Raw genomic sequence first — 27,509 nt, forward strand, 5'->3', positions numbered from 1 at the left:
TCAGCTTTACAGTACTCTTATTTACGGTACCATGGTTTATTATTGCTACGGAGATTAGAAGCAGTAGTGCCACTGTTTAAAGTATTAATAAAATATGACCCCCTTCCCTCTCCCACCTTGTCTATTGAAACCCTGTTAGAGAGGCAAACTCTCCTTATCATCCTAGAGATAGATCCAAATCTTACAGTGTATCCGGGTATCCAATCACAATACAAGGCTTGTACCCCAGTGGTATATAACCATTAGAAATAAACAAAAAGAAACATATATATACACTGGTGTATATGTTAGATTGACACAGTGAGGGAGAGGGTTAAGTACTAAGAAGACCCTAAATGTCAGCGTCAGAAATGGATCAATTGGGCACCAGGACATGTTCCAGAACTTCTTCACCCTTTCTTCAGTTGGCAGTTAAATTCCCGTACCTTATCCCTGAGAAAATAAGGGCGGACCCACCCGGTAGTGGGCAGGATCTAGATTCTGTGGTACCTATTAAGATTCAACGACAATCCCGTGGCACAGCTGTATAATTAGTCACACATACCAATATCAAAAGCCTTTTCTTCCAATTCATTCAGCATCAACAAAATTAAAAAAAAAAATAAACTGAGATACCCCCCCAAAAAAGGCAGATGGATGCGTTAAGATCCCCTGCTGTGGGAGAGTAGTAACTGCAAATTAATGATTGATTTTCTGGCTACAAAACAGGGTTTGAAACACTTGGAAATTGGTTTTTGTTGCATTAGTTTTGCAGTTGATGGACATCAACAGAGGATACAAAATATTTCATTTAGAACAAGGTAGGAGCCCAGTCTGCCCGCCATTAGCACATAGGCAGTAGCTCTGCCCTGTAAATCCACATGGCAAGAAGATGGAAGACGGTAGCTAGGCCTCAGCCCTTGGAATAATAGTCTTAGAACTCTGAAACCCAAAAAACATCAGTCCGATATAATTTACTGTAGAAAAGATGGCAGTTGTGGTTCATTCCAGAGTGGAATCTCCATCCAACCCTTCTCATGCACTTTAAGGGTAAACAGCAAACAGAAGGGGATAAAGTGGACATACGAGTCTGGTTTCATATAGGCCTTAGAAAGTGGGAAACCATCAAAGAGGTGGCACTATAAAAAAAATTCTCTCCTTTCACCCTCTGGTGATCAGAAGTCTCCATCAATGGAACACATACAAAATTCCAGATTCCACTTGGACTTGTTTGGAAGAAAATTAATTGCACCTTATTATACCTGTGCATTCCCTCGCTGGTAGCATCCAATGTTACCATCTCTGAGGGAAGGCAATTAAACTCTGAGTCTGTTTCCTAAGAGTCCTATACATGTCTCTTGATTATGAGCGAAGCCTAAAGGTTGTCCCCAGGCTGGTACTGCGGTTCGGTAGCTGTAAAATAGTCCTCCAGGAACGCCTGCAGGTATTCAAAGGTAGGTCTTTCCTCAGGATCCTTCCTCCAGCATTGGAACATCAGATCATGGAGGGATTCTGGGCAGTCCGGGGGACAAGGCATGCGGTATCCCCGTTCCACTTGGTCCAACACTTCCCGGTTAACCATGCCTGCAGAATACATGTGCAAGAGAGGATGAGTACGGAAGGAAAGGGAACCAGTGAGCATCAATTGGAGAGTAAACAGGGACTTACCAGGGTAAGGGACCCTGCCCTTGGTGGTGAGCTCAGTCAGGAGAATTCCAAAAGACCAGACATCAGATTTAATGGTGAATCTACCATACAGCGCAGCCTCAGGGGCTGTCCACTTAATAGGGAACTTGGCACCTGCAGGGGAGGAATAAGACCGACTCATTATTCTGAACAATTATAGTTACCTACTGTCAGTATAAAGAACTGGATGTACTGTATATAGTCTACTATGATACAGTATGTTGCATCGTTAACTTTTATTATTAAAGACATGGAATAAACTGCAAAGAGATGAAAGGACACTAGCATAGATTATATAGTAATCTATCTGAAATTGTTGTTTTTTTTTTGTTCCTAACAGGATTCTCCTTTAAGGTTTGAGAGAATTACTTATGGAAAGGGATTTACCATGCCTGAAAGCAGCTGCAAAAGGAATCAGCTGATCTAACAGAGAGTGGAAGCTTCCACATCAGCTGCTTTAGTCATAAGCGCATACAGTAAATTCTACATGGCATCTTAAGCAGATGTTAGTAATTCTTTTTCCAGGCTGATGGGGGATTTTTTAGACCAGGCACGTGGGGGTGCAGTATGCAAGAAGCACCTGACAGCTTTCCTATACGTTTGGAGGAATTAGCGGCTTTTGGAACAGGAGCACTTTAACTCTTGCAGTATCAAAGTGCATTCACTCTAAACATGCCACGTTTTGTCAGTAGATCAAATGAGAAACCCAAGCGATGGAAACTGTGGCATCAGCTTCCATAGTAGTTCTATATAGGTACTGTAGATGGCCTTTTCTTAAATTATGACTCGTGGACTTTACAGCAATAATTTTATATTATGGTTAACACTCACTAAACCTTTTAAGTCTTTGGAAATGTTTTATAGTGATGCTGCTTGTCACATGGCTCTTTGAAACTTTTGTGTATTACAGGAAATAGTGCCCCTATTTTAACACAGGAGGATATTAGACGTCACCTATAACTCAGCCTGCAGCGCAACTGCAGATGTGTGCCTTTATATGGTTACATAACCTCACACGGACTTCTAAAAATTCTTATAATTTAAAGTAGGTGTGTACATTATCCCTTATTATTATCCCTTATCTGTAGCATTGTGCCTTTATGTGGTCACATAACCACTCAGTGACTTCTAATATCCTTATTATTTACAGTAGGTGGTACATTATCCCTTATAATACACGAGTGATACTCAGAGTTCCCTGTATAACTCAGCCTGCAGCCTTGTGCCTTTATATGTTCACAGAACAACCCCTCAGTGACTTCTAATATCCTTATCATTTACAGTGAGGGGTACATTATCCCTTATAATAAATGAGTGATACTCAGAGTTCCCTGTATAACAGCCTGTAGCCTTGTGCCTTTATATAGTCACAGAACCTCTCAGTGACTTCTAATATCCTTATATTTTACAGTAATGAGTACATTATCCCTTATAATACATGAATTATAATTACCTGCAGCCTTGTGCCTTTATACAGTATGGTCACAGAACTTCTCAGTGACGTCTAAAATCCTTATAATAGGGCATACTTAAGTGATACTTAGTGGTATACCAGTCCCTGTAGATTTGCACTGTAATAGTTTCCTGGATTTGTTGAGGGATTTTTGAGCTACATAAAAACATAGAGCCCCTTGTGCAATGGCCCTTATAAACAGAGTTTTGAGGACATACCTCTTTTTTTTGTATATCCACTATAATTTTACCGTTGTTGCCTCTCTCCAGATTAGCAGTTCAATTGTGTGTAACGAACGGACATTCATAATTTCAACATATAAGAGCCTGTGAGATATTCTGTGATCTTTCTGTATGCACAATGCTAGAAATTTCACCTAAGGAGCGCCTACCACACATCCCTTAGGGTTGCCACCTGGGGATTTTTAGCAGCAGTAAATCACAAGGAAAGGCTGTGGCCCATACAGTACAGCAATAACAAATCATGAGGATTCTACCTTGACGGGCTGTATACTCATTGTCCTCAATCAGTCGCGCCAAGCCAAAGTCAGCCACCTTGCACACTAAGTTCTCTCCTACCAAGATGTTCGCAGCTCTCAGATCCCGATGCACATAATTCATGCGTTCCACGTAGGCCATGCCAGAAGCAATCTAAGAGGTGCAGAGGTAGATAAGTGAGTGAAGAGCAGAGTTCATGCAACCACTGTCAGACAACATTGCTTACCACTTACCTGGGCAGCCATATCCACAAGTTGGGGAAGCCGTAGATAACGCCCCATTTCACCCTTCAGGAAATCCAGAAGACTGCCTGCATAGGGAAAGATGGGGTTACCAAAGGCATTGTGTATAACCGTCAGCTGAAATAACATATACTGCAAGTGCCCCCTCACCTTTGCTCATATACTCTGTTACTATGTAGATGGGTTCCTCTGACACCACAGCATATAACTGTACCAGCTTCTCATGCCGAAGTTTCTTCATGACCTGTGCTTCCTGCAGAAATGCTTCAGGTGACATGGTGCCAGGCTTCAGAGTCTTGATGGCCACTCGTGTGGTTCCATTCCAAGTTCCTACAGAAATACCTTTAAATGTGAGATGGTGACCCCAGCCGTCAATCTTGTTGAGCAGAAGGAAGTAAAACATGCTTTGTATTACAAGTATGTACTCACCCATCCACACTTCTCCAAAGCAGCCCTGTCCCAGCTTGAGCTCCAAGCGAAGAGAATCACGTGGAATTTCCCAGGCATCTCTGGACAGGCCCTGAGTTTGGGGCTTGGCAGTGGGACAAACAGTGGTCAGGCGGTGACATAGGCCATCTGCGTGTTCTATGGAGATGAAAAAGGGCTGTCAGTCACAGTCTAAGCTGTTAAAGCCCAAAGCCACAACACATTCTGCTGCCCTACCACAAGCATATGGACCAGACAAGCAAGAATCTTTGTAAAACTAAATGTGCAGATTCATTTGTAAAAATCAGAGGGATCAGCACCGTTCACAGGTTCTGTCAGCCCATGAGCACCTAACCGCTGAGAAAGGCCACATGTCAAAATCACTTATGTCAACCAGATTCAACACCATCAGTGATTCTAAAGATGCCACACATTAGCAACAATTTTATAGATGCAATTCAGATACTACACAAGTCCACACTGAATTTCACAAACCCACTCAGACTCTATATATCTCACACCAGCAGACGCAACCTTACAGATCTTATACGTCAAGTCAATCAGGCCATATACGCAAAGATAAAGGCATACAAAACGAAGGTTTGTACAATATTCAGACTGTGTGTGGATTATTTTTCGTACCATGGCAATAGGTTGTTGTTTAGTCTATCAGACAGGTTAGAAGGTTTTTGTCCAATAATGATAATATCTATGCATGTATTGCTTATCTGACGATACCAGTGACACTACTATTTGTCAGACATAAATTTCGTACGTTTGCCATCTGTCAGTTTGTGGCCAGAACATCATCTGATTTGTTCTTTTTACTACTTTATTTAATTTGAATGGGTTGTGGTAGATCGGAAGGTTGCTATGGACAATTGTTCGTCAGACAGAAGGATAAATCTGCACGTCTATGGCCAGCTTAACCTGTAGGTTTCATGTACTTGCAGTGACCCTCCAGATCTTACACTTCTGTTCACAGCACCCCTAAAGATCTTATATACCACAATGATCTAGCACTAACTTCAGATCTCACACATCCATCCAAAGCAACCCTACAAATGTCATGTTACCCATAGTGACCCCTACAGTTCTCACACAACTGTCCACAGCACTCCTACAGATCTCTGGCATTTACAGTGACCATACAGACCTCATGCATCCACCACAACCCTACAGATTTCATATATCTGTCTACAGCGACCCTACAGGTCTCATGCATCCATAGCCACTACCAATAATTCTACATATGCCCATAAAGTCAGGGATGTAAGGTTCCATACATCCACAATGACTCTACAGAATCCAAAAGGAAACTGGTGGAAATGAGGTTCTTTTTAAATTATATTTTGAAACCTTTGCTGATCACAAACCAGATTCTACGTGCCCACCACCTGCCCCTTTAAAGCCACCCCTGTTCCATTTCCCAGCTCTTACTGCTATAGTAGGCCACAAGTTGCTGCAGGCTGATGAACTGAGTTCGTGACGTGATGTAAAATCCTCCACTGTCTAATTTACGGATCTTGTAATGCTTCACGTTGAGGCCGCGATTAGCATCATAGTCAGAGACAGACAAGCAGTACGCACCTGTGGGTAGAAACAATGGAAATAGGGGGGGGTTAGACAGAAAAAATTAAATGTGGTGGGGGCTTTGAAAAATGATGGCTTGAGATCAGGATAAACAATATGCTTTTTTGGGGCAAGATGCACTATCACCTTGCCTACTACTTTACTAATGCAAGCCATTAGCTAATAGAGCATGATGGAGCCACAGTTCAGCTAAAGAGGAATAGGATGGGGGGGGGGAATAGAATAGCTTATAGAATACACACATTAGTGCTAAGACATACACATGTTCCACTCTGGCAGAAGAACACACATGGGAAACAGATTACAGAAGGCCTCAGGCGGAGAACACAAACACTGCATCCTGTTGCTACTGGCAACGCAGATATTCACATAACTGACCCACTTATTGCAGCCCCCTTGTCCCCCTCCTCACACTGCCGAGAGCAGGACAGACAGAAAGCAACTGATGAAAAGGCACAAGTCAAACAGAAAAGAGTGAGAAAGAGACAACACAGAGAGAAAAGGCCCTTCCATCTTCCTTTTGAATCTTGACCCCCTTTTATTGTCTGAAGACCAGTCGCTCTCTGTTCAGAGCTGTATCCGATTCTCTAGCTCTTTTGTGTGTCCCATGACTCCACCATCTGACCCTAATTCTGTTTCATTCATCATCAGCAGGACAAATGCCCCATACCTCAGGCTAAAATTCCACTCCTGCCCCTAAATTAGATTCCATTTCATACACATTCCATTCCTGGCTTGTGAAAATTCCAGATGGCTACTAAGTGTCAGTATTTACCATCCTGTCCCGGCTTCCTGTGTCTCTTAATGTCTTTGCTCTTCAACTGTCTTCTTTGGTGGCATCATTCTCCCAGAGCACCTAAATACTCAGCACTCACCCGATAATCTAGAGACTTTATCCTGTTTATTCCGGTCACATATGTCAGTATACAGGTTTTATAAATAATATAGAGGCTTTTCTATGGATATGTAATACTTTTAACAAATTTAATTTTTTTTATTTTATTGATTGAACCATCTCACTATTTACGGTTATGATTTAATCCACTCCCTCTGATTGTAAGTTTGAAACCTGGCAACTACATCTCAACATTTTTACTGGTGAGTTTATACATCCTATACACGTATGGGATTACAACTCCATACAATATCCCCATTTTGGACACACTGCTCACCTTTGGTAGTTTCACTCTCCCTCACCAGGAAAGTCCCTCTAGGGTTCTCAAGGCTCAGCAGCAGACGCTCTGCTTCTCGGCGTGTTATCTTCCCCAGATACCACCTATTCCACAAGGGAGAGTTGGTGAGAACAGAAGCTGGCCAGAACATGCCAAAAAGGAGCAGAACAAGGGGCTCAGGTTGGTGCACTATAAACAACTGCAGGTCTCTAGGGTGGTAATTAGGGTTATCCATACTTATAGACAACCTGATGTGTCATGATTATCTGTTTTCTTCCTTTTCTTCATATCTTCCCTGGGTTGGAACAAAATAAGTAAACAGAGCGTGGTGCTCTCAAAGCATGTGGCGCTGATCTCTAATTAGATCTTGAGAAAAGGTCATAGTTACCATACAGGCACTCAAGGGGTGCTGCTTTTTAATGTCTTTACTGAAAAAGGAATACCCTGCAGTTGATATTGATATGCTGTTTTGAAATCAGGAATTTTGTAAATTGCCAATCCCACCAGAGAGTGGAGAAGCCACATGCTGATTTTTACTGATTGAAGAAAACTCCATTGCACCTATTTTAATTCATTTTACCTTTTACCACTTTGTTTGACTTAATTATAATTTTATTTTGGAGATACCACAGTGTAGAAATCACTATAGCACTTTGGTGACTGCACTGAATATTAAAAATATTGCACTAGGTTCGGTTTTTTGTTTTTTTCCATAGCCTGTGGCGCTGATCTCTAATTGGATCTTGATTTGATGATCCAATGGAGTAACTGTGAAAAAGATCGGCAAAGGAAAAAATTCTGAGGGTTTACTTTTCCTTTAAATCTTGCAAATATCTGTTGTTTTTTGCAATTTTAACTCTATTATTCTCAAGGGCCTGTGCCTAGCTCAAAAGCTTTTTGGAGGAGGGGATTCAGGTGCCTATATGGAATTAAAATTTTGGTTGAAAAATAAATCTCCGCCCTTCCCATCAGTTGTCGATCGGTGCATGTGCATGCACTGGATCATGGAGGCCGCCACTAGATCTGGCTGGGAAATACTAGAGATCTGAGGGATGGGGGGGCTGAGGCCTCTACAATTGGTGCATGTGCAGTACAAGTTTGTATGCACATGCGCTGATCCAGGACTGACGAAGAGAATGGAGGTCTGGCGCCATCCAACATGTACTACCCCATGATCATATAATGGCGAAGGAAACCCATAAAATAATTGGCACCAAGTCTGGACCATTTGTGCAAATACAGTGAAAATTGTGATTGTTGTATTTGGTGGGAAATCAGGTTTTTACAGTTCAGAGAGTAATGCAAATGCTGCAATCTAGGACCAAAATGGAACGGAATACGTGTGTGTGCATGTATACATTGTCCAAGGGCATAAAACTAATTACACAAAAATCAAGATCTATCTATTCCATAATGCAAAAGTAACGGGTAGATTGTTCATCTCATTTAGCCTGACCTAAAGTTTCATTATATTTTGTAGGTAAACTAATTTGTAATCATTTTAGGAAGAAGTCCTGGCTCATTGGCATGCTGAGCAGTAAATGGGAATATAGTGATACTCACTCTTCAGCCTGAATGGAGTCCGAAGGAGCTACGTAGTTGCTTGGAATGTAGCCAGTCTGCCCAGAGCTTAGAGAACGTGCCAACCACCAGTCGCCTTCCCTACAGACGCAAGACAACACATTTACTATTTCACTCCCAAAGCAGCAGTAAAACAGAATGAAAATATGCTTGTCCCTATCAGAGATGTAATATAGCTGCACAGACATGGCTGCTGGATGGTCACATACCTTATGTCAGGTCTCCTATGGCACAGCATGTGAGGGAAAGAGAACGTGAGAGGTCACACACAGCGCAAAACAGACGAAATGAAACAGAGAAGAGACACAGAGACCGAAGAATCATAGGAAACTGAGGCAAAAGAACAAGCAAAACAAACAGATGAAGAGTCTGTTGGCAGTGGAAAGATGAAAAGTGAAAAAAACATATTTTTGTTGCTACTTTTATGGTGTACAGCAACTAAAATATTATGTAAATGAATGTCTATAATTTAGTCATCTAAAGGTTTGTGCAATACTTAAAGTTGGCCAAATGAATTGAATCTCTACCTAATTTGGCCACTCTTGCGCAGGGCCAGGATGGACTGATCCAATCCTTAGCCCTCTTACTTGGAACAATAATGTATAGGTCACATGTAGTGCACCTCAGTCAGGCCTTTAGGGACCCAACCCAGCTACTATCCAAGCTACACCTTGGGAGGTTGACCACCCAGGTTATCAACCACTGATTGAGACTAAGAAACATTTGATAGTGTATTTTTCTAATTATTGTATTGGTCTATGATACAAACAACGGACTGGCATACATGTAAGAAGGACCTGTAGCTTTATTATTGAAGCCCAAGATATATGTGCATATATATGTACAATAGCGACAAAGTTTCAGTGTAGGCCTTCTTTAGACTTCTGTTCTCTTCCAGCCTCTTCTTATTTCATTTTCTTTTCCATCCTTCTCTTTAATACGATTTTTTTTTAAACATTCTATTTCTGCCTTTCTTATAGTGATGTGCGGGTTGACCCGAAAGCCAAAACCCAATTTGGGAAGTCCACTCCTCTACTGCTCCTGTAGATTCCCTATCTTGGAACCATGGGTGCATACAGAGCAGGAAGACTTGGGTACTGGTTGGGCACAGGTCCTACAATGGCAACATTCTGCAGGTTAAGGATGGGTGCAAATTAAGTTTTTGTGGGTTAGGGTTGGGTGCAGGTGGAGTTTTTTGCACATCACTTCTTACATACACTTTATATATTCACCCTACTCTCCTCTTTTGCATTTCATCTCCCCATCAGTTTGTACTGCTTTTTGCACTTTTTCTCTTCTTTAGTCTACTTTGTCCCTTCTCTCCCTACACCAAATTAGTCTTCTGCATTATATACTCTCCACTTTTTCCCTGCATCCACTTCTGTACTCTTCTTCTGTTTTAGTCTCATTTTGGCCTCCCCATACACTTCTGCTCCCCATTACTTTTTCTCCAATTCTATTATTCTAATTCTCGCTCCGTTTCCTAAATTCTGTTTTTTTTGTTACATTTTCCCCATCGTCCCATTCCTCTTGCTTTCTCTTTCTGTCCCATACACAATTTATTGCTTCCCTGAGATACATAGAATTGGCCTTTGCTTGAACAGAACAGAGGCATGCTGGGACTGGATTTGCAAGATACTTGTCCAGTTTCTGTACTACTCAGTTCACCAGTAAGCACAATCTTTTACATAGCAATACAGACATATTCATGTTTAACCACACAGCTCTGCCTCCCCCCAGTAATTACATGAAGGCTAAGGCTAAGGCCACACTAGGCGATAGCGCGGCGATTTGACTCGCGGCGACTTTTCGCGGCGACTTTTAAGCCGCAATCGCTGTGGAAACTTTTGCGCTGGCGTCTATGGGGAATCGCGAAAAATCGCCAGCGTAAAAACACACGCGGCGATCTTTTTTCTATTGTCGCTCGAAATCGCCTAGCGAGGCAATTTCGAGCGAAAGTAGAGAAAAGATCGCCGCGTGTGTTTTTACGCTGGCGATTTTTCGCGATTCCCCATAGACGCCAGCGCAAAAGTTTCCACAGCGATTGCGGCTTAAAAGTCGCGGCGAAAAGTCGCCGCGAGTCAAATCGCCGCGCTATCGCCTAGTGTGGCCTTAGCCTTATCTGGCAGGAAGGGGTAAGGCCTACAGGTCACAGATGATGCAGCCTGGGCACTATTACAACAGGGGCATTCTAGGCACTGGATTTATAGACTATGGGACATAAATCAAATAATTTGCAATCAACTGAGAGTTAAGGCATAACAATAACAAGGATAAAAAATGCTAAAGTTAATCTTTTTGATTCTGTACCAGCCCAAGGACACCACGGCCCTTTAGCAGTGACGGTGCCTATAAAATGTCCTCAATAGCCTCTAATCTTTTTTCTGAGCACATGGTCTGAGTTTGTCAGTACTGAGTTTAGGGACTGACTCACAATAAACAGTAAATTTACACAATAGAACATTTTACATAGAAGACTGCTTAGTAGGGATGCACCGAATCCTGGATTTGGTTCGGCCAGGATTCGGCCTTTTTCAGCAGGATTTGGATTCGGCTGAATCCTTCTGCCTGGCCGAACCGAATGTGAATCCTAATTTGCATATGCAAATTAGGGGAAGGGAGGGAAATTGCGTGACTTTTTGTCACAAGACAAGGAAATAAAAAATGTTTTCCCCCTTCCTGCCCCTAACTTGCATATTCAAATTAGGATTCGGTTCAGTATTCGCCCGAATCTTTCGCTAAGGATTCGGGGGTTCGGCCGAATCCAAAATAGTGGATTCGGTGCATCACTTCTGCTTAGTAATTAATTCCTATTACATGGCAGCATTTAAAACCAGATCATTCTGCATCAGAACTGATTAATAATCAACCATGTAGGATCAGCTTCAAGGCAAATATCATATACTTTCGAATAATGTTTTCATGATTTCTCACGACTTTAAAGCTTAAATTCTCAACAGAGTGAACTGGTCATGTGCAGTGTCAGCAACACTCAAGCGACTAAAAAGATCCAATATTAAAGGCATGGATCATTGCTGTGATAAGGCTGTGGAGCTGCTGGGTTGCTAAAGTAACATCTGTATATAAATTGCAGCATTTTTAGCCATATTCTTTTAAGAATTTAGTCTAACCCGAAAGACTGCAAATCACTACAGTGCGCCTTCTACTACGAATTCCTGCAAATGTAAAGAAAAACTCACGCTTCCATTGGCCGTTCCATACGCTGAGGTTGATCATTAGAGAAGGTATGAAAAAAGTAAGTTTCCTCACTTTGATCCAAAGAAAAAGCTTTTTGCAAAAACCGCAACATCCTACAACACCCTACAACACCCTCAGCAAATGCAATCCTATGAAGCAGCACCTTCTGCAAATGCAGTGGTATGAAGCACCCTCTGAAAACACAATCCTACAAAGAAGCAAATGCAATCTCTTGGACCGCCTTCAGCAAAAACAGCCCTACGGCAGCACCCTCACTTGGTTCAATCCCACACATCAGCCACTAATGATGACTTTTAAAATGAATTTCTGAGTCGACATTACAGGAGGCAAATCCTCCCACTGGTTGGAGCCCTGTGATGTGGGACATCTGGAGAAGGATGGATACACAGATGCTCTCCTCACTTTCACACGTTCAGGCAAAATCTATTTTATAATCTATTATAAGCTTCTTTGATTGGCTCTCTTTAACCCTTTTGGTGCAGCCCCCCACAGAATCCATGGCATTGGCATAAAAAGTACCATAGTGTCAATGCCATCTGTTCTACGGTTCCAGGTTTCTGTTTGATCTAGGGATACATGAATTCATCATTTTTGGAATAAGTTGAAAATTTGAGAGAAATCAAAGACTTTCTTGCATTCAGTAGTTCAGAGCATCTGTAAGAGTTGGGATTCATTTCAGGTGACATTAGCCTGAGGATTTGGTTCGGCCAAATCGTTGGAACTTTTTCCAGGATTCAGATTCAGCGCATACCTATTTTGCTATCTGTTGTGTTCTGTATTTACACAAGAAGGCAAGATCAAAGAAAAGTTGGCAGCAAAAGTTTACACCAACCTTATGCTCGCGAGGTGTGGGATCAGTTATTTGGAAACCCGGTATCCAGAAAGCTTCAAATTATGGGAAGATCATGTCCCATAGCCTCAATTATAATCAGATAACTCAAAAATGTAAAAACGATAATAATACAGTACCTTGTGCTTTATTTCAACTAAAATACAATTCATCCTTAATGGAGGCCAACAATTGGGTTTATTTAATATTTCATTTTTTATTTTTTTTTAAAATGTATGGAAATTATGTAAAGATCCGTTATCTGGAAAACCCCAGGTCCCGAGCATTCTGGATAACAGGTTCCATACTATAAATATTGGATCTTACAGTCTCATAGGGACACTAAGTTAGAAAAACCTACTTCTTGGGGAAAACCTTTTCCTATCCCCCTAACTAGGACCCCTGCAAAAGACAAAGCTTGATGCGCTAAAAGTTTCCACAAAATGGCGGCTGCCTATATACTCTAAATTGGATTCCAAAAGAAGATATTAAAAATGTATATAGTGTAAGTAAAGTTTATTTTGCTCAGCTAACAGCATACCACAGGATTTGCAATTATGTTTTTGGGTGAAGGGTTCCATTTAAGGAAGCCGATTTCTTGGCCTTCTATTGTACAGATATAGTTAAACATTTTGGGACATCACCCTAGGAACCAGCGCTCAATGTGACTTGTCCCACTTAATTTTATTCAGATCAATTAGGTTCATGAAAGCAGCAAAACACAATCACAGTATCACAATGGAGTCACAAGTGTCCCAGGTTGTCCTGCCTCCAGACGTATCAGGTACACTACACTAAAAAAGGCGCATAACTATAGAATAAGCAAACCATGTGACTGCAGAGGAAGCCATGGGCATACAGGGGCCTGCAGCAGGACACCGACTGAGAAGCAAAATCAGACTACACATTCGCTATAAAGAACATTCCAGCAGCCAAAGGAGAACTAAACCCTAAAAGTTTCAGTATCTCAATAGCAGCAATGATCCAGGACTTCAAACTTGTCACAGGGGATCTCCATCTTGGAAAGCGTCTGTGACACTCACATGCTTAGTGGGCTCTGAGCAGCTGTTGAGAAGCTAAGCTTAGGGGTCGTCATAAAATTATCAAATGAATTACTAATCAGCCTTATAATGTGACATTTATATTCTATGTGTACTGTATATTGTGAGTGGGTCCCTAAGCTCAGTAAGTGACAGCAGCACAGAGCATGTGTAGTGAATCAGTAGAAAAGAAGACGGGGAGCTACTGGGGCATCTTTGGAGACACAGATCTTTACTGTTAAAGGGCTGTGGGTGCCTTGGGTTGGTACAGAAGCCCAAAACATAATGTATAACATTTCCAGCCTACTTTTTAGTTAAGCTTTACTTCTCCTTTAACAGTGGATACCTAACATTACACCTAGTTGTGTCTGCTAATAGCTTTACAAGCATTGCACAATGCTCAGTCCAAAGTTGCCCTATACACGGAAAGGCTTTCTTGTTTGCATTTCACATGACCGTGAAGGCCTAGATGATGACTCCCTGTGCAGCTGCCCCGCTTACTTTTCAACCAGGGAGTTCACTGAAAATATGTTGTAGACAGCTGCAATTTAAGACCATTTCCATCCATAGTAAAAAGGCCACTGTCATCAAAATGAATCGGCCCTCTGTTGTCTAATAACAGGAGCCTGATAATATGTACAGAAGAATAAAGGGATGGGATAATAAAAGATACTCCAAAAGAGGAGTATAATATAGTCTAATCTTCCCAGGCAATAAAAGTCACTAGTAATTTAGATAAAGATCCCCGACCAACTGTGCCCAATGTTCTGCTAAAATCTTGTAACTGGCAGGAGTTAGAAAGAAATATATTTCCTTATAGGACTAAACAGCAAGGTTTATTGCTTTTAAAAACAATAATAGAATGTGACTTTTTATCAGCGCTAATTTAATTAACTAACTTCTTAGGAGGGATTACTGATCCAGTACCCTCCCCTCTCATGACATCAGTTACACTTTCCTACTCCCTCCAGAGTATGTACTGACGCCTCCAAGGCTCCCAATTGTATTTTAAAGGGATTCTGTCATGATTTTTAGGATGTAGTTTTTATTTCTGAATTACACTGTTTGCAAATAATTCACTCACAATATGAAATTTCAATTCTGAACCAGCAAGTATATTTTTTTTTAGTTGTTATATTGGTGTAGGCAGCCATCTCTGGTCATTTTGCCTGGTCATGTGCTTTCAGAAAGAGCCAGCACTTTAGGATGGAACTGCTTTCTGGCAGGCTGTTGTTTCTCCTACTCAATGTAACTGAACATATCGCAGTGGGACCTGGATTTTATTATTAAGTGCAGTTCTTATATCTACCTGGCAGCTGTTATCTTGTGTTAGGGAGCTACTATCTGGTTACCGTCCCATTGTTCTGTTTGTCTGCTGGTGGGGAAAGTGAGGGGGGTGATATCACTCCAACTTGCAGTACAGCAGTAAAGAGTGACTGAAGTTTATCAGAGCACAAGTCACATGACAATATGTCTAGCCCCATGTCAGATTTCAAAATTTTAAAAATCTGTTTGCTCTTTTGAGAAATGGATTTCTGTGCAGAATTCTGCTGGAGCAGCACTATTAATGAATATGTTTTGAAAAGAATACCCATGACAGTAGTCCTTTAATAAGCCAAGCACCAACGATCCAGTTTTCACAGCCACCTCGTGCTAGACGATCATGTCATAACATACGTAAACAAAGGCCAATGGGAGAGAACCAGAACTACGAGTTGATGTTGTCTTCTACCTAAACCTGCACAATAGAAATCTGTTGGGATGGGCCCATATGCTGCCCACTCAATCTGAATGGGGCAGTGTTAATATCTGCCCGTGTACACCCAGCTTTAGTGTAGCACCAGTCAACCCAAAGCCCTCTGGATTGGGCCAACAATTTACTTTGGGGGGGGGGGGTTAGATATGTCAACTGTATAGCCTACATATAAATATAAAAACACTGCACCTATACAATCAGCTGGTGTTCATTACTAGCGAAGTGTTTAACCCTAACAGTGACTAATGCAATGGAAAATTGCTCCCCCACCATAAATCTTCCATTCTGCCTCTATAGGAAACCTTTACATGCAGATGTATAAATAACATTCAGTGCTTTCTCTATGAATAGATATTACTTTAGGAAGAACTGAAACTATGAAAAAACGTCACTATTTAAAAAGTTCCGTAAGAAGCCTACAGGTGTATTTATATATAAACCAGCACAATAAACTCCGGCGCTGTGACTCACGTGTTATTGACAATCTGTAGTCTTTCCCCCTTCTTGAAGGACAAGTCCGTCTCTGTGCGAGATTCATAATCATACAAAGCGACAAAGGTGGTGACTCCCCCTGCAGATGGGAGATCGAGAATTATAGGAAAGAGAACAAGAACTTCCAATCCCCCCCCCCCCCACCATCAGTTCAATGTTTGCAGTGTGTGATGCAGGGAGTATTAAATGTATATACACACTGCAAACACCACAAAGCATTGTGCTATGGGAATAACCCATAGTTATTAAACTAACACTCCCTTTATCCCTAGAGATGTAATGTAGCAGAGCATAATGGCAAGTGCAGTTTGAAAACATCTACATCTATAAAATATGTTCATGTTCTAGATCCTGCCGTGCATTTTCCCACAGTTACCTGCTAGTGGTCCCGTCCGTTGGGGGGAAGTGATGGTATCAGAGAAATTGATCCCTCCAAAAGGCGTCAGGTCACAGTTGCCCCCAAATGGCTGTGCAGGTGGCCGGTGCGAATCCAGGCTCTTGTTGGGAGTCTGAGAGGCAGAAAGGGAGGTGAAAGGCTGGTGGGACCCTTCCACAATATCCAGACTGCGACTCCGTGGCCCGCCTTCTCGCGGCTTACTTTTAGTGGCACCCATCTACGATAAAGAAAAAAAAAAAAAAGCACTTATTTATTAAATTCCAGAGATGAATCTACTATATTAAATCCCTAAAAATGTCTGCAGACATATTCATGGAGATACAATGGGTTTCAGTCACTAAGAAACAAATATCTCAGGATTATATCCATCTGCCTCTAACTGCATAAACCTGTCACTATAGCTCATTGTTCTTCAATATTCATGGCATAGATGCCTTGGCTGCCTTGTTGGTACTGGACTACAGGCTCCCAGCATCCTCTATTTACCAGAGGGGATGCTGGAATATGTAGTTCAGTAGCAGTAAAACATTACAACATTTCCAGACCTGAAGTGAGCACTTTGAGTTTGTAAAACCCAGGCTAACAAGGAGACAATCCACAACTGCAAAGCAACAAACTGTACATAACAGTGGTTGGGAAGATAGATGGCAATTCAGAAGTTGCAGGGTTAAAGCCATGTCCCACGGTCCCATCTACTTTATGTTATATGGGGGGAGGACAGAGGATACAAGGGCTCCCAGGGCCACAAGAGGTCACAAAGAGCCTTCTGAAGAATGAAAAATGTGCTCCCCCTCAAGGAGAAATGGGGAGGAGTCCAGGGAGAGTTAATTGAATGTCTTGGAATGTGCTATGAAAGCAGGGGAGGGGAGAGATGGTGAAAAAAATGAGGGACTCTCTGAGAAAATAGGAGGGTGAGAGGAGAGGAAGGCAACAGGTGAAAAGTCTGCTGATATGATAATATGGGTAAGTTGGCTTTTTGCCGGTGTGACTAAAATACAAATTGCAGGGCATACTGGGAGTTGTAATTTGGAAACTGGAGAGGCCAACATACATTCTACAAGAGAAAAAATCAAAGAACAAAGATGTTGTGTCTGAGCTAATTCAACACTGTCCTCAATTTAATGGGGTGGTAAAAAATGGCCCTGGCCCCTTTAATCACAGCACCTATTACTCAGACTCAAGCTATCCCATGCCCTCAGCACTTCCCCTTCTTTCTCTCACCAAGTACAATGTCTCATTGATGCCCACAAATGCCACAAAAATGCAGAAGTGAATGGGGAAACAGGCAATTAAGGGGCTGACTGACCAGGGGCACAGGCAAAGAATGTTACACAGATATGGGAAGCATTATAAACAAAGCAACCAATCTCATTCTAAGACCAGTCTTAGATAACTTGTAAATGGACTTTTTTTTTCTTTTTTGTAGTTTTTTACGTCTTTACATTTTTACTCATAATCCTACCACTTTGAACCATAGCAACCAGATAGCTGCTGAAATTCCAATATACCCTAGCAACCATGGTTTGAATGGGAGACTGATGATAAATAGGAGAGGGCCTGAACAGAAAGAAAAGATATAAAAATTAACAATAAGAACAAAATTGTAGCCTCATAGGATATCAATATAATAGTTTTTTTTTCTGCCGTGTTCAGTGACTCCTAGCTGGAGAGAGGCAGAAGCCAAGTTATTCATAGCTCCCAACTGTCCTGTTTTACGCAGGACAGTCCCGATTTTGACAGATCAACCCGCAGTCCCGGATTGTTACTGAAATGTCCGACTTTCTCTTTGATCTCCTTCACTTAACAGCCAGAAAAAGAGACAATGATTCCAAAACTTAATTGGCATTTGGCAGAAAAGCCCAGAATATGCAGGTGTATTTTGATACATTTGTAACAATTTAAGATAAGCAAAGAAACAAATGTAACAATTTAAGCAGGTGTCTTGGGGAAACTGACTTGCAGCTTAAAGAGCAATTCACCTTCATTAGCAAAACTGTAATAACACATAAAAACCACAGAAATGCATTCAAACTGCCAAATTTTGTAAAATGATCATGGTAATTAAGGGGTGTGGCCTCAAAATGGCCATGGTCAACAAATCTTTTTGGCCCACTTTCTATTTCCAAAATGTTGGGAGGTATGAAGGAATTTAAGAAAAACTATAAAAAAAAAAAATCAAGACCAATTGAAAGGTTGCTAAGAATAGGATATTTTCAAGAATCTGACTGGCTGCTACAGTGGGTTAAAAAGCAGTCTTCCCATGCCTCACTCAACAAAATAAGATTGCAAGCTCTATGGGGTGGCCTAGAACAGAATATATATTAATATAATAGCAATGTCTGATATTATTATTAACAACATGTGCACTCCCCCACACACAGAACTCGGTGAACCAGGCTAGAAGGACCACACATTCCTAGCAGGTCTATTCTCGCTATACCAGGCCCATTCCGGAGACATTCTGCAGGGGTTAGAACACATACAGAGACAGGAGACATGCACAGACACTTTTGGATGAGATCACCGAGCAAAGTCAGTCCTGGAACACTCTGACAAGCCCAAGAGGACCAGGAAGGATGGTTTGTGTGAGATAATAGTGAGAGGAAGCAGCAACCACATAATCCACTCCAAGTGTCACCAGCCCTCCCCTGAATAAGTGTAATGTCTCTTTAAAATATATACAAGTGTTAGGAGGAAAGAAAGACTTAACAGCACCTCCATAGGCATACCATAGGCTTGAAATATGGACCAGAACTGTAATTCAGACATATGAGAACAACAGAACAGGTACACATTATAGAGAGCAGAGAAAGGGATATAGTAAGGCGAACGGATACTCTAAATAGTAGACACAAATATTAGAATCATAGAGCAGCTGTGTTCTCTCAGGCCTAAATTATTACTGACCAACTGCATGGGGTTTGCACAAAATGACACTTCCATCCCAACCATTTCTAAGAGTCATGGCAGGCAAATCTAATTGCAGTATCACTGTACATGATAGCAGATCCAATTGTTATGGCAAAGTGACAGGACTCACTGTAATGTTTAGGTGTCACCCTGACTCACAAACCCCACCCTCCTCTGTCCCATGTGGCATAGCACCCAAGGGAGCATCATGAGACTTAACCCTGAATCTGCAGTGATTCAAGTCTCCCACAGACAGGAACAACTGGTCATGTGACGAAGGGCCACTCATGCAGGGCACAACCAACTCCCCCTTATTCCTACCTTCCATTCCTATACTCACTGTAACCAATTCCCCCTCATTCCTACCTTCCATTCCTATACTCACTGTAACCAACTCCCCCTCATTCCTACCTTCCATTCCTATACTCACTGTAACCAATTCCCCCTCATTCCTACCTTCCATTCCTATACTCACTGTAACCAATTCCCCCTCATTCCTACCTTCCATTCCTATACTCACTGTAACCAATTCCCCCTCATTCCTAGCTTCCATTCCTATACTCACTGTAACCAACTCCCCCTCATTCCTACCTTCCATTCCTATACTCATTGTAACCAACTCCCCCTCATTCCTACCTTCCATTCCTATACTCACTGTAACCAACTCCCCCTCATTCCTACCTTCCATTCCTATACTCACTGTAACCAACTCCCCCTCATTCCTACCTTCCATTCCTATACTCACTGTAACCAACTCCTCCTCATTCCTACCTTCCATTCCTTTACTCACTGTAACCAACTCCCCCTCATTCCTACCTTCCATTCCTATACTCACTGTAACCAACTCCCCCTCATTCCTACCTTCCATTCCTATACTCACTGTAACCAACTCCTCCTCATTCCTACCTTCCATTCCTATACTCACTGTAACCAACTCCCCCTCATTCCTACCTTCCATTCCTATACTCACTGTAACCAACTCCTCCTCATTCCTACCTTCCATTCCTATACTCACTGTAACCAGCACCCCCTCATTCCTACCTCCATTCCTATACTCACTGTAACCAACTCCCCCTCATTCATACCTTCCATTCCTATACTCACTGTAACCAGCACCCCCTCATTCCTACCTTCCATTCCTATACTCACTGTAACCAACTCCCCCTCATTCCTACCTTCCATTCCTATACTCACTGTAACCAACTCCCCCTCATTCCTACCTTCCATTCCTATACTCACTGTAACCAGCTCCCCCTCATTCCTACCTTCCATTCCTATACTCACTGTAACCAACTCCCCCTCATTCCTATACTCACTGTAACCAACTCCCCCTCATTCCTACCTTCCATTCCTATACTCACTGTTACCAACTCCCCCTCATTCCTACACTCACTGTAACCAACCTGGTTACATACCGGTACCTATTTTTTGATCTTGAATCATTGCAAACATTTGTGGGGAAAGCAGCTCCATATTTGAATGCACACCCCAATATTAAAACAAATCTATGGCCATTAAGGGGAGGCTATCTGTAGAGCATTGTGCCTTTAGATTAGGACTAGATGTAGTAACCAGAATTCTTAACAGAGAAAGAAGCCATTAATATGTATCTCATGGTGCCGTGTTCGCTCATTTAATGTTTTACACGCTTTTTTTTTTTTTTTTTTACAAGAACACAAACTGTTTTACAAAAGTTATGGTGATACAAAACCAAAGTCTAAGAAACCAGCTGAACAACAAAATGAAAGTGGCATTCTAAGCAACTTTCCAACATACATTCATTTAAAAGGTGGTTTTAAAGAGACACTGACACCAGAAAATAAACTTTTTTTTAATATCTATCATAACATTATCTTTGAATGCTATTTATAATTTTGACATAAAAGTATCTGCCTGACGCTTTTACATTACCTTTCTTACTCCCTTTTTCCCTTATGAGGGGGCTGCCATCAGGTCCGGACTGAGAATTAAAATAGGCCCTGACATTTCAGGTACACAAAGGCCCAATCAGCCCACACAGAGGCCCAAACAGCCCCCACCAGCCCACTAAATACTGACTTTCTATGGCACCTTATAGCAGCCCCTCTGGCATTTGCCAGAACCCACAGATTGCCAGTCCGGGCCTGGCTGCCATATTTGTGCAGCAGTAGTCGGTTAGCATTAGAAACGCTAACGCACAAGTTGAGAAGGGACAGTCAGGTTTAGGAACTTCAAGAACTACAAAAGCAGATCAGCGAAAAACGATCAACATGACCTATAGGTAACTTTTTATGTAGATTAATATTTTGAAAATAAAAATGTTAGTGTCAGTATCACTTTAAGGGTTTTACTTATGTGTAAATACAGTTGCCATTTAAAGGAGAACTAAACCCTAAAAATTAATGTGGCTAAAAATGGCATCTTGTATACACTTATTGCACCAGTCTAAAGCTTCAGCTTCTCAATAGTAGCAATGATCCAGGACTTCAGTGTCTCTGTGACATGCTCAATGGGTTCTGTGAATCTAAGTTTAGAGGAAATGCAAATTTACCAGCAGATAGGAGGTTTTTCTATAATATAAACTGATGCTACAAGGTGGATTATTAAATTCTGATTATAATTACACTGGTTTCTAAGCTGACATGTAGTAATTATCTGTATGAAGTACTAATCAGCCTTATATTGTAACATTTCTATTTTGTATATACAGTGTATTATGAATTGGTTCCTAAGCAGCACCGAACATGTGCAGTGAATCAGCAGAAAAGAAGATGGGGAGCTACTGGGGCATCTTTGGAGACACAGATCTTTCCTGCTAAAGGGCTGTGGTTCCCTTGGGCTGGTACAGAAGCTCAAAACATAATATTTGTAGCCTACTTCTTTAAAACAGCATCACTATTCTCTGAATTGGTGGTTCTGACTTTGAAAAAATGTAGCAGAAGCCAGCCGATTTAAGAGACCTGTTTTGGTTGGATGGGAGTTGACTTCTGCTGCACTGAACTTCCCAACACATATTGGTTCCAGTTGTAGTTGCAAATAATGTAAAAGCAGCAGAATATTTCAAAATTCTCTAGTATTGTTTATTTGAATTGCTATTGTCTTTCATTAGGCCACATTTTATTTTAGGGTTTATGATCCCTCTTTAAACTTGAGAACCTACTGTATAAGGGTCAAGCAGCTACAGTTTCCACTAAATCCTTAAAGGGTCTGTCTGACACTTTCATTTCCAATAAAATGAAGCACCACCAAGTTCTTAAAGGAGAAGGAAACCCTAAAAATAAATAGGACTAAAAATGCCATGTTTTATACACTGAACTTATTGCACCAGCCTAAAGTTTCAGCTTGTCAATAGCAGCAATGATCCAGGACTTCAAACTTGTCACAGGGGTCACCATCTTGGAAAGTGTCTGTGACACTCACACGCTGTTAGCTGTTGAGAAACTAAGCTTAGGGGTCGTCACAAATTATCAAGCAAAAAGTAAGGTTGGCCTGTAATATAAGCTGATGCTACGGGGCTGATTATTAAATTCTGATGCTGAATGCACTGGTTTATGTGCTGCCATGTAGTAATTATCTGTATTAATTACTAATCAGCCTTATATTGTGACATTTCTATTATATGTGTACTATATATTTTGAGTGAGTCCCTGAGCTCAGTAAGTGACAGCAGCACAGAGCATGTGCAGTGAATCAGCAGAATAGAACATGGGGAGCTACTCGGGCATCTTTGGAGACTGTACTGTGGTTGCCAGGGGCTGATACAGAAGCCCAAAACATAATGTACAACATTTCTAGCTTACTTCTTTAGTTTAACTTTCCTTATAAGAAGCTGGGATGGCTACAGTTCCCACGATCCCCAGCTAAACAAAGTGGTCAGCCAATCAGCATGTAGATATTTAATTTCCTCTTCAGCTACACAACAACTTTTGACAAAGAGGTACAATTACACAGTAAGGAACTTTCCTAGTAAAAAAGAAATGCCGTTGGTCTGGAGGTTCCAGCCAGAAATCATTTGTTCCTGTTTTTGGCTTTTTCATTTCCTTAAATATTAGTTTTGTTCTGGAAAACCCATTGAGCTGCCGCGTTACGTGCCATTTGCAGCCGAAAGGTTATTCTGAGAGTGAAAACCGAGAGAGGTACATTTATAGACGGCAGATAAGCTCTCACCACAGCGTTATGCAACTTTACTTCATGTTTCTATAATATCTGCACAACCAACTTTGATTCCTGCAAGACTCAAGAATCATATACACTATTGGGGGGGGGGGTGTTAAAGTGTCCTTGACTCAAAAATTACGGTTCTTTTTATAGGCATCAGATGCCTTATCCTGATATCCAAAAAGCCTAGAATTGCGGCAAAGGACTCTCCCGTTGACTCCATTTTAAGGAAATAATATATATTTCTTGTAATTATTTTTTTCTCTGTAATGATAGAACAGTACCAATCCATATGACTTTATTTAAAAAGATACTGACACATTCCTGTAACTATAAATGTGTCAGTATAGGTATGGGATCCGTTATCCTGAAAACCATTATCCAGAAAGCTCTGAATTACGGAAATCCTGTCTCCCATAGATTCCATTTCACCAAAAAATTATCCAAATTTTTAAAAATGATTTCCTTTTTCTCTGTAATAATAAAACAGTACCTTGCACTTGATTCAAACAAAGATATAAGTTATCCTTTTTGGAAGCAAAACCAGCCTATTGGGTTTATTTAATGATTACACGATTTTATAGTATATATAGTATAGTAGTCCCGAGCATTCTGGATAACTGGTCCCATATCTGTATTACTAAAGGTTTAGGGCTGCCTTCTCTAGGGCCTCTCTATTTGTCTATCCTCATCTCTCAAAAATTCCAGATAATAGCTAGGTTATCCAGAAACCCGTTATCCAGAAAGCTCCGAATTACTGAATGGCCGTCTCCCATATACTCCATATTATCCAAATTTTTTAAAAATGATTTCCTTTTTCTCTGTAATAATAAAACAACAGTACCTCGTACTTGATCCAAACTAAAGGTGGCCATACATGGGCAGATAAAGCTGCCGATATCGGTCGTTTAGACCAATTTGACCGCTTATCTTCCGACGGGTCTTCCCGATCGATATCTGGCCACGATATCAATCAGGAAGGTTTGAGTTTTACCCGACGAACTCGCCAAACGAGCGTATCTTTGAGTCTATGGCCAGCTTAAGATATAATGAATCCTTGGAAACAAAACCAGCCTATTGGGTTTATTTAATGTTTACACGGTTTTATAGTAGGGTAAGATATGAAGATCCAAATTACAGAAAGATCTGTAATCCGGAAAACCCCAGGTCCCCAGCATTCTGGATAACAGGTCACACACCTGTATTACTAAAGGTGTAGGGCTGCCCTCTCTAGGGCTGCTCTATTTGTCTATCCTCAGCTCTCAGGAATTCCAGATAAAAGATCCCATACCCATTTAATGAAAGTCAATGCAATATTAGCCACACGACAACATAACAAAAGTTATTTGTAACTGATAAAAAAAAGCAGCCTCTGCCCGACTGTTTATATTCACCACACTTCTGGTTCTCGCTCCTGAGCAACATCGCAGAAGAGAGCTGGTTAACAGGGCCAAAGGAAAATCCTCTTCTGCTACATTGTTTCAAGAGTCAGAAAGGGAGAAACAAATACTTCCATGTACAAATAACCTTAAACATATTATAAATGTTATATTAATGGATAATGGCAAGTTAAGATTCATATTTTCATTCATTGTGCAAAAAAATCTGTTTTTGAACAGAGAACTCCTTTAAATTAATGCTCTCATGGGTTTGTAAGGGGGGAGGGAGACAGATGTGAGTTTAACCAAGAATGACAGGCAGGCTGTAACATGTATCCTGCTAGAAAGGATAGGAGTGGTACGCTCCAGTTTGCATTCTGATAGCCCAACAGGATCAAGGCACGTGTAAAGGTGAGCTGGGATTTAGCCGGAAATCTCAAGCTTGCTCTAGGGCTGAGATGTTTTAAATTGTTGGTCTGCAGCTTAATTGCCAAACTATAGTCTTCACCTATTGCAAAACTGCAAATTCCATCACCCTCAGTCCCTGGCTGTATTCCTGTATCTATAGCCTGGAATGCATAAATGATCATCATTGTGCCACCCACTGCCACAGCAGATGTCTGATCGATGTGTGTTTTATATGCAGAATTGTTTCATATGCATACACACGATAGTTCTTCTCTCCAGAACTACCCAGCCCTACAGAACAGGTGTGTCATGACAGTTGTTGATGTATAACTCTCAAAGACCAACATTTAGCTAGTTTATTATAGAGAGGAGTCATTAGTATAATCAGAGTACAGCTCATTGTAATATCTATCAAGAAAGATTACTATAACTGGCAGAACTCAAGGCACTACATTATTAGCATTGAATATAAATGATAAAATGGTCAGACAGACAGTAACTATATATAATTTTGAGCCAGGCCTCAAAAATGAGTAACTATATACCATGTTCTATGCCTAAATACAGGAACATCCAACTGCTATTAGAACACATAAAAACTGCACACACACACAATCTGTGAGAAATCCCAGGAGCACTCACTTACCAAAACACCAAAAAACTGCACTCCCTGCACCCTCCGGACGTTTCACGTGCACTCCCTGCACCCTCCGGACGTTTCACGTGCACTCCCTGCACCCTCCGGACGTTTCACGTGCACTCCCTGCACCCTCCGGACGTTTCACGTGCACTCCCTGCACCCTCCGGACGTTTCACGTGCACTCCCTGCACCCTCCAGACGTTTCACGTGCACTCCCTGCACCCTCCAGACGTTTCACGTGCACTCCCTTCAGCATTCCTTGTGCACTCCCTGCACCCTCCAGCATTCCTAGTGCACTCCCTGCACCCTCCAGCATTCCTAGTGCACTCCCTGCACCCTCCAGCAGTTGCCGCAACTCCCTGTAGGTTACAGCAGTGATGGCAACTCCCAGTAGGTTACAGCAGTGATGGCAACTCCCTGCACAATACATAATACTAAATAGTTGCACATTTACCAACATGCTCTCAGCTTCAGACAACCCCAATAAGTCCATCTCACAACCTCCATGTGCTGAATTAACGCAATAGCTAATTGGGCCTGATGTTTACAAGACACATGCTGCACTATTACAGGGCTTCTGAGTGCACAACATAAATACAGACAGTCGTACTTACCAAATGGAGAGCCAGACACAGAATTAAAGCCCCAAGTGATAGTGGTTGCCTAAATACCCCCAGAGGGGTTACACAAACCAAATACAGTCCTTCTCTAGCGCCCCCATTCTCTGCACCCGTGGTACTGCCCTGCGCCCCCTAGCGTTACGCTGCAGTCACATCTTACCTTGTCCTGTTGGAGATATCGGGAGATTCCACTATCCGGGAACCCCCCTCACATAGAGGGGGGGGGGCAAGAGCGGTCTTCTCGGACCTACTATCTTCCGCTGCCTCCTCTCTCCACACATCCGATGTCTCCCGGCCCGGGAAGTTTTGAGCTCTCCTCCGACTACGGTTCACGCCCGGCCGGCTCCAGCTCCCTCCTCCCCTCCGTCTGTTCTGCCCTCCCCCGGGTCCGCCTGTCCCTCCTCCTCCCACTGGATCAACCCTGAGCCTGTCACGCCCTTCGGGGGTCTCTACACTGCTCCAATGACAGACGCTCTCCCACCCTCTCCCTAACCTTTTATTAACTCGGCCTGTCCCTGTTTTTGTCTTTCTCCTTTGTCCTTCCCCTTTTATTTGCATTAATTCCTCTCTCAGATCCCACCTCTAATCCCAACAACACTACCCCCCTCTCTCCTCCCCTCTGTGTCTCAGCCTCAGCCTGGCTTCCCTTTTCTCTCACTCACTCATTCACTCATTCTTCCCTGGTGAGTAGCACTGACTGATTTACTGGAGCAATGACACATCCCCATACCTCCTGCAGCAGCATTCCTTTACTACTTCTTCTCCTTATACACACACCTCTATTACTTCTCCTTATACACACACCTCTATTACTTCTCCTTATACACACACCTCTATTACTTCTCCTTATACACACACCTCTATTACTTCTCCTTATACACACGCCTCTATTACTTCTCCTTATACACACGCCTCTATTACTTCTCCTTATACACACACCTCTATTACTTCTCCTTATACACACACCTCTATTACTTCTCCTTATACACACGCCTCTATTACTTCTCCTTATACACACACCTCTATTACTTCTCCTTATACACACACCTCTAT

General features: G+C 41.8%; 1 protein-coding gene across 4 annotated transcripts; it reads right to left on the minus strand.

The window, feature by feature from the left end:
- On the minus strand, positions 1–26,959 carry src.S (SRC proto-oncogene, non-receptor tyrosine kinase S homeolog). Of its 4 annotated transcripts, none has more exons than XM_018237156.2 (13): positions 26,617–26,959; positions 16,342–16,579; positions 15,945–16,044; positions 8,839–8,853; positions 8,612–8,710; positions 7,049–7,152; positions 5,724–5,873; positions 4,287–4,442; positions 4,008–4,187; positions 3,849–3,925; positions 3,615–3,768; positions 1,648–1,779; positions 1–1,563 (listed from the first exon to the last, which is right to left on the minus strand). In XM_018237156.2, exons 2-13 carry the CDS (start codon positions 16,577–16,579, stop codon positions 1,355–1,357), a joined length of 1,614 nt encoding a protein of 537 aa, XP_018092645.1. In that variant the 5' UTR covers positions 26,617–26,959; the 3' UTR covers positions 1–1,354.
- Between the last annotated feature and the right edge of the window lie 550 nt (positions 26,960–27,509).

Source organism: Xenopus laevis, chromosome 9_10S (assembly GCF_017654675.1).
Source record: "Xenopus laevis strain J_2021 chromosome 9_10S, Xenopus_laevis_v10.1, whole genome shotgun sequence".
Classification (NCBI taxonomy): Eukaryota; Metazoa; Chordata; class Amphibia; order Anura; family Pipidae; genus Xenopus; species Xenopus laevis.

What these genes read in the sequence shown, in the direction of transcription:
- src.S (XM_018237154.2), bottom strand. Translation starts at nt 16,579, where the DNA reads ATGGGTGCCACTAAAAGTAAGCCGCGAGAAGGCGGGCCACGGAGTCGC. An exon ending in ACGGACGGGACCACTAGCAG is followed by an intron (nt 16,045 to 16,341) that starts GTAACTGTGGGA and finishes TCCCATCTGCAG; the next exon opens with GGGGAGTCACCACCTTTGTC. An exon ending in GACTCCATTCAGGCTGAAGA is followed by an intron (nt 7,153 to 8,611) that starts GTGAGTATCACT and finishes CTTGTGGAATAG; the next exon opens with GTGGTATCTGGGGAAGATAA.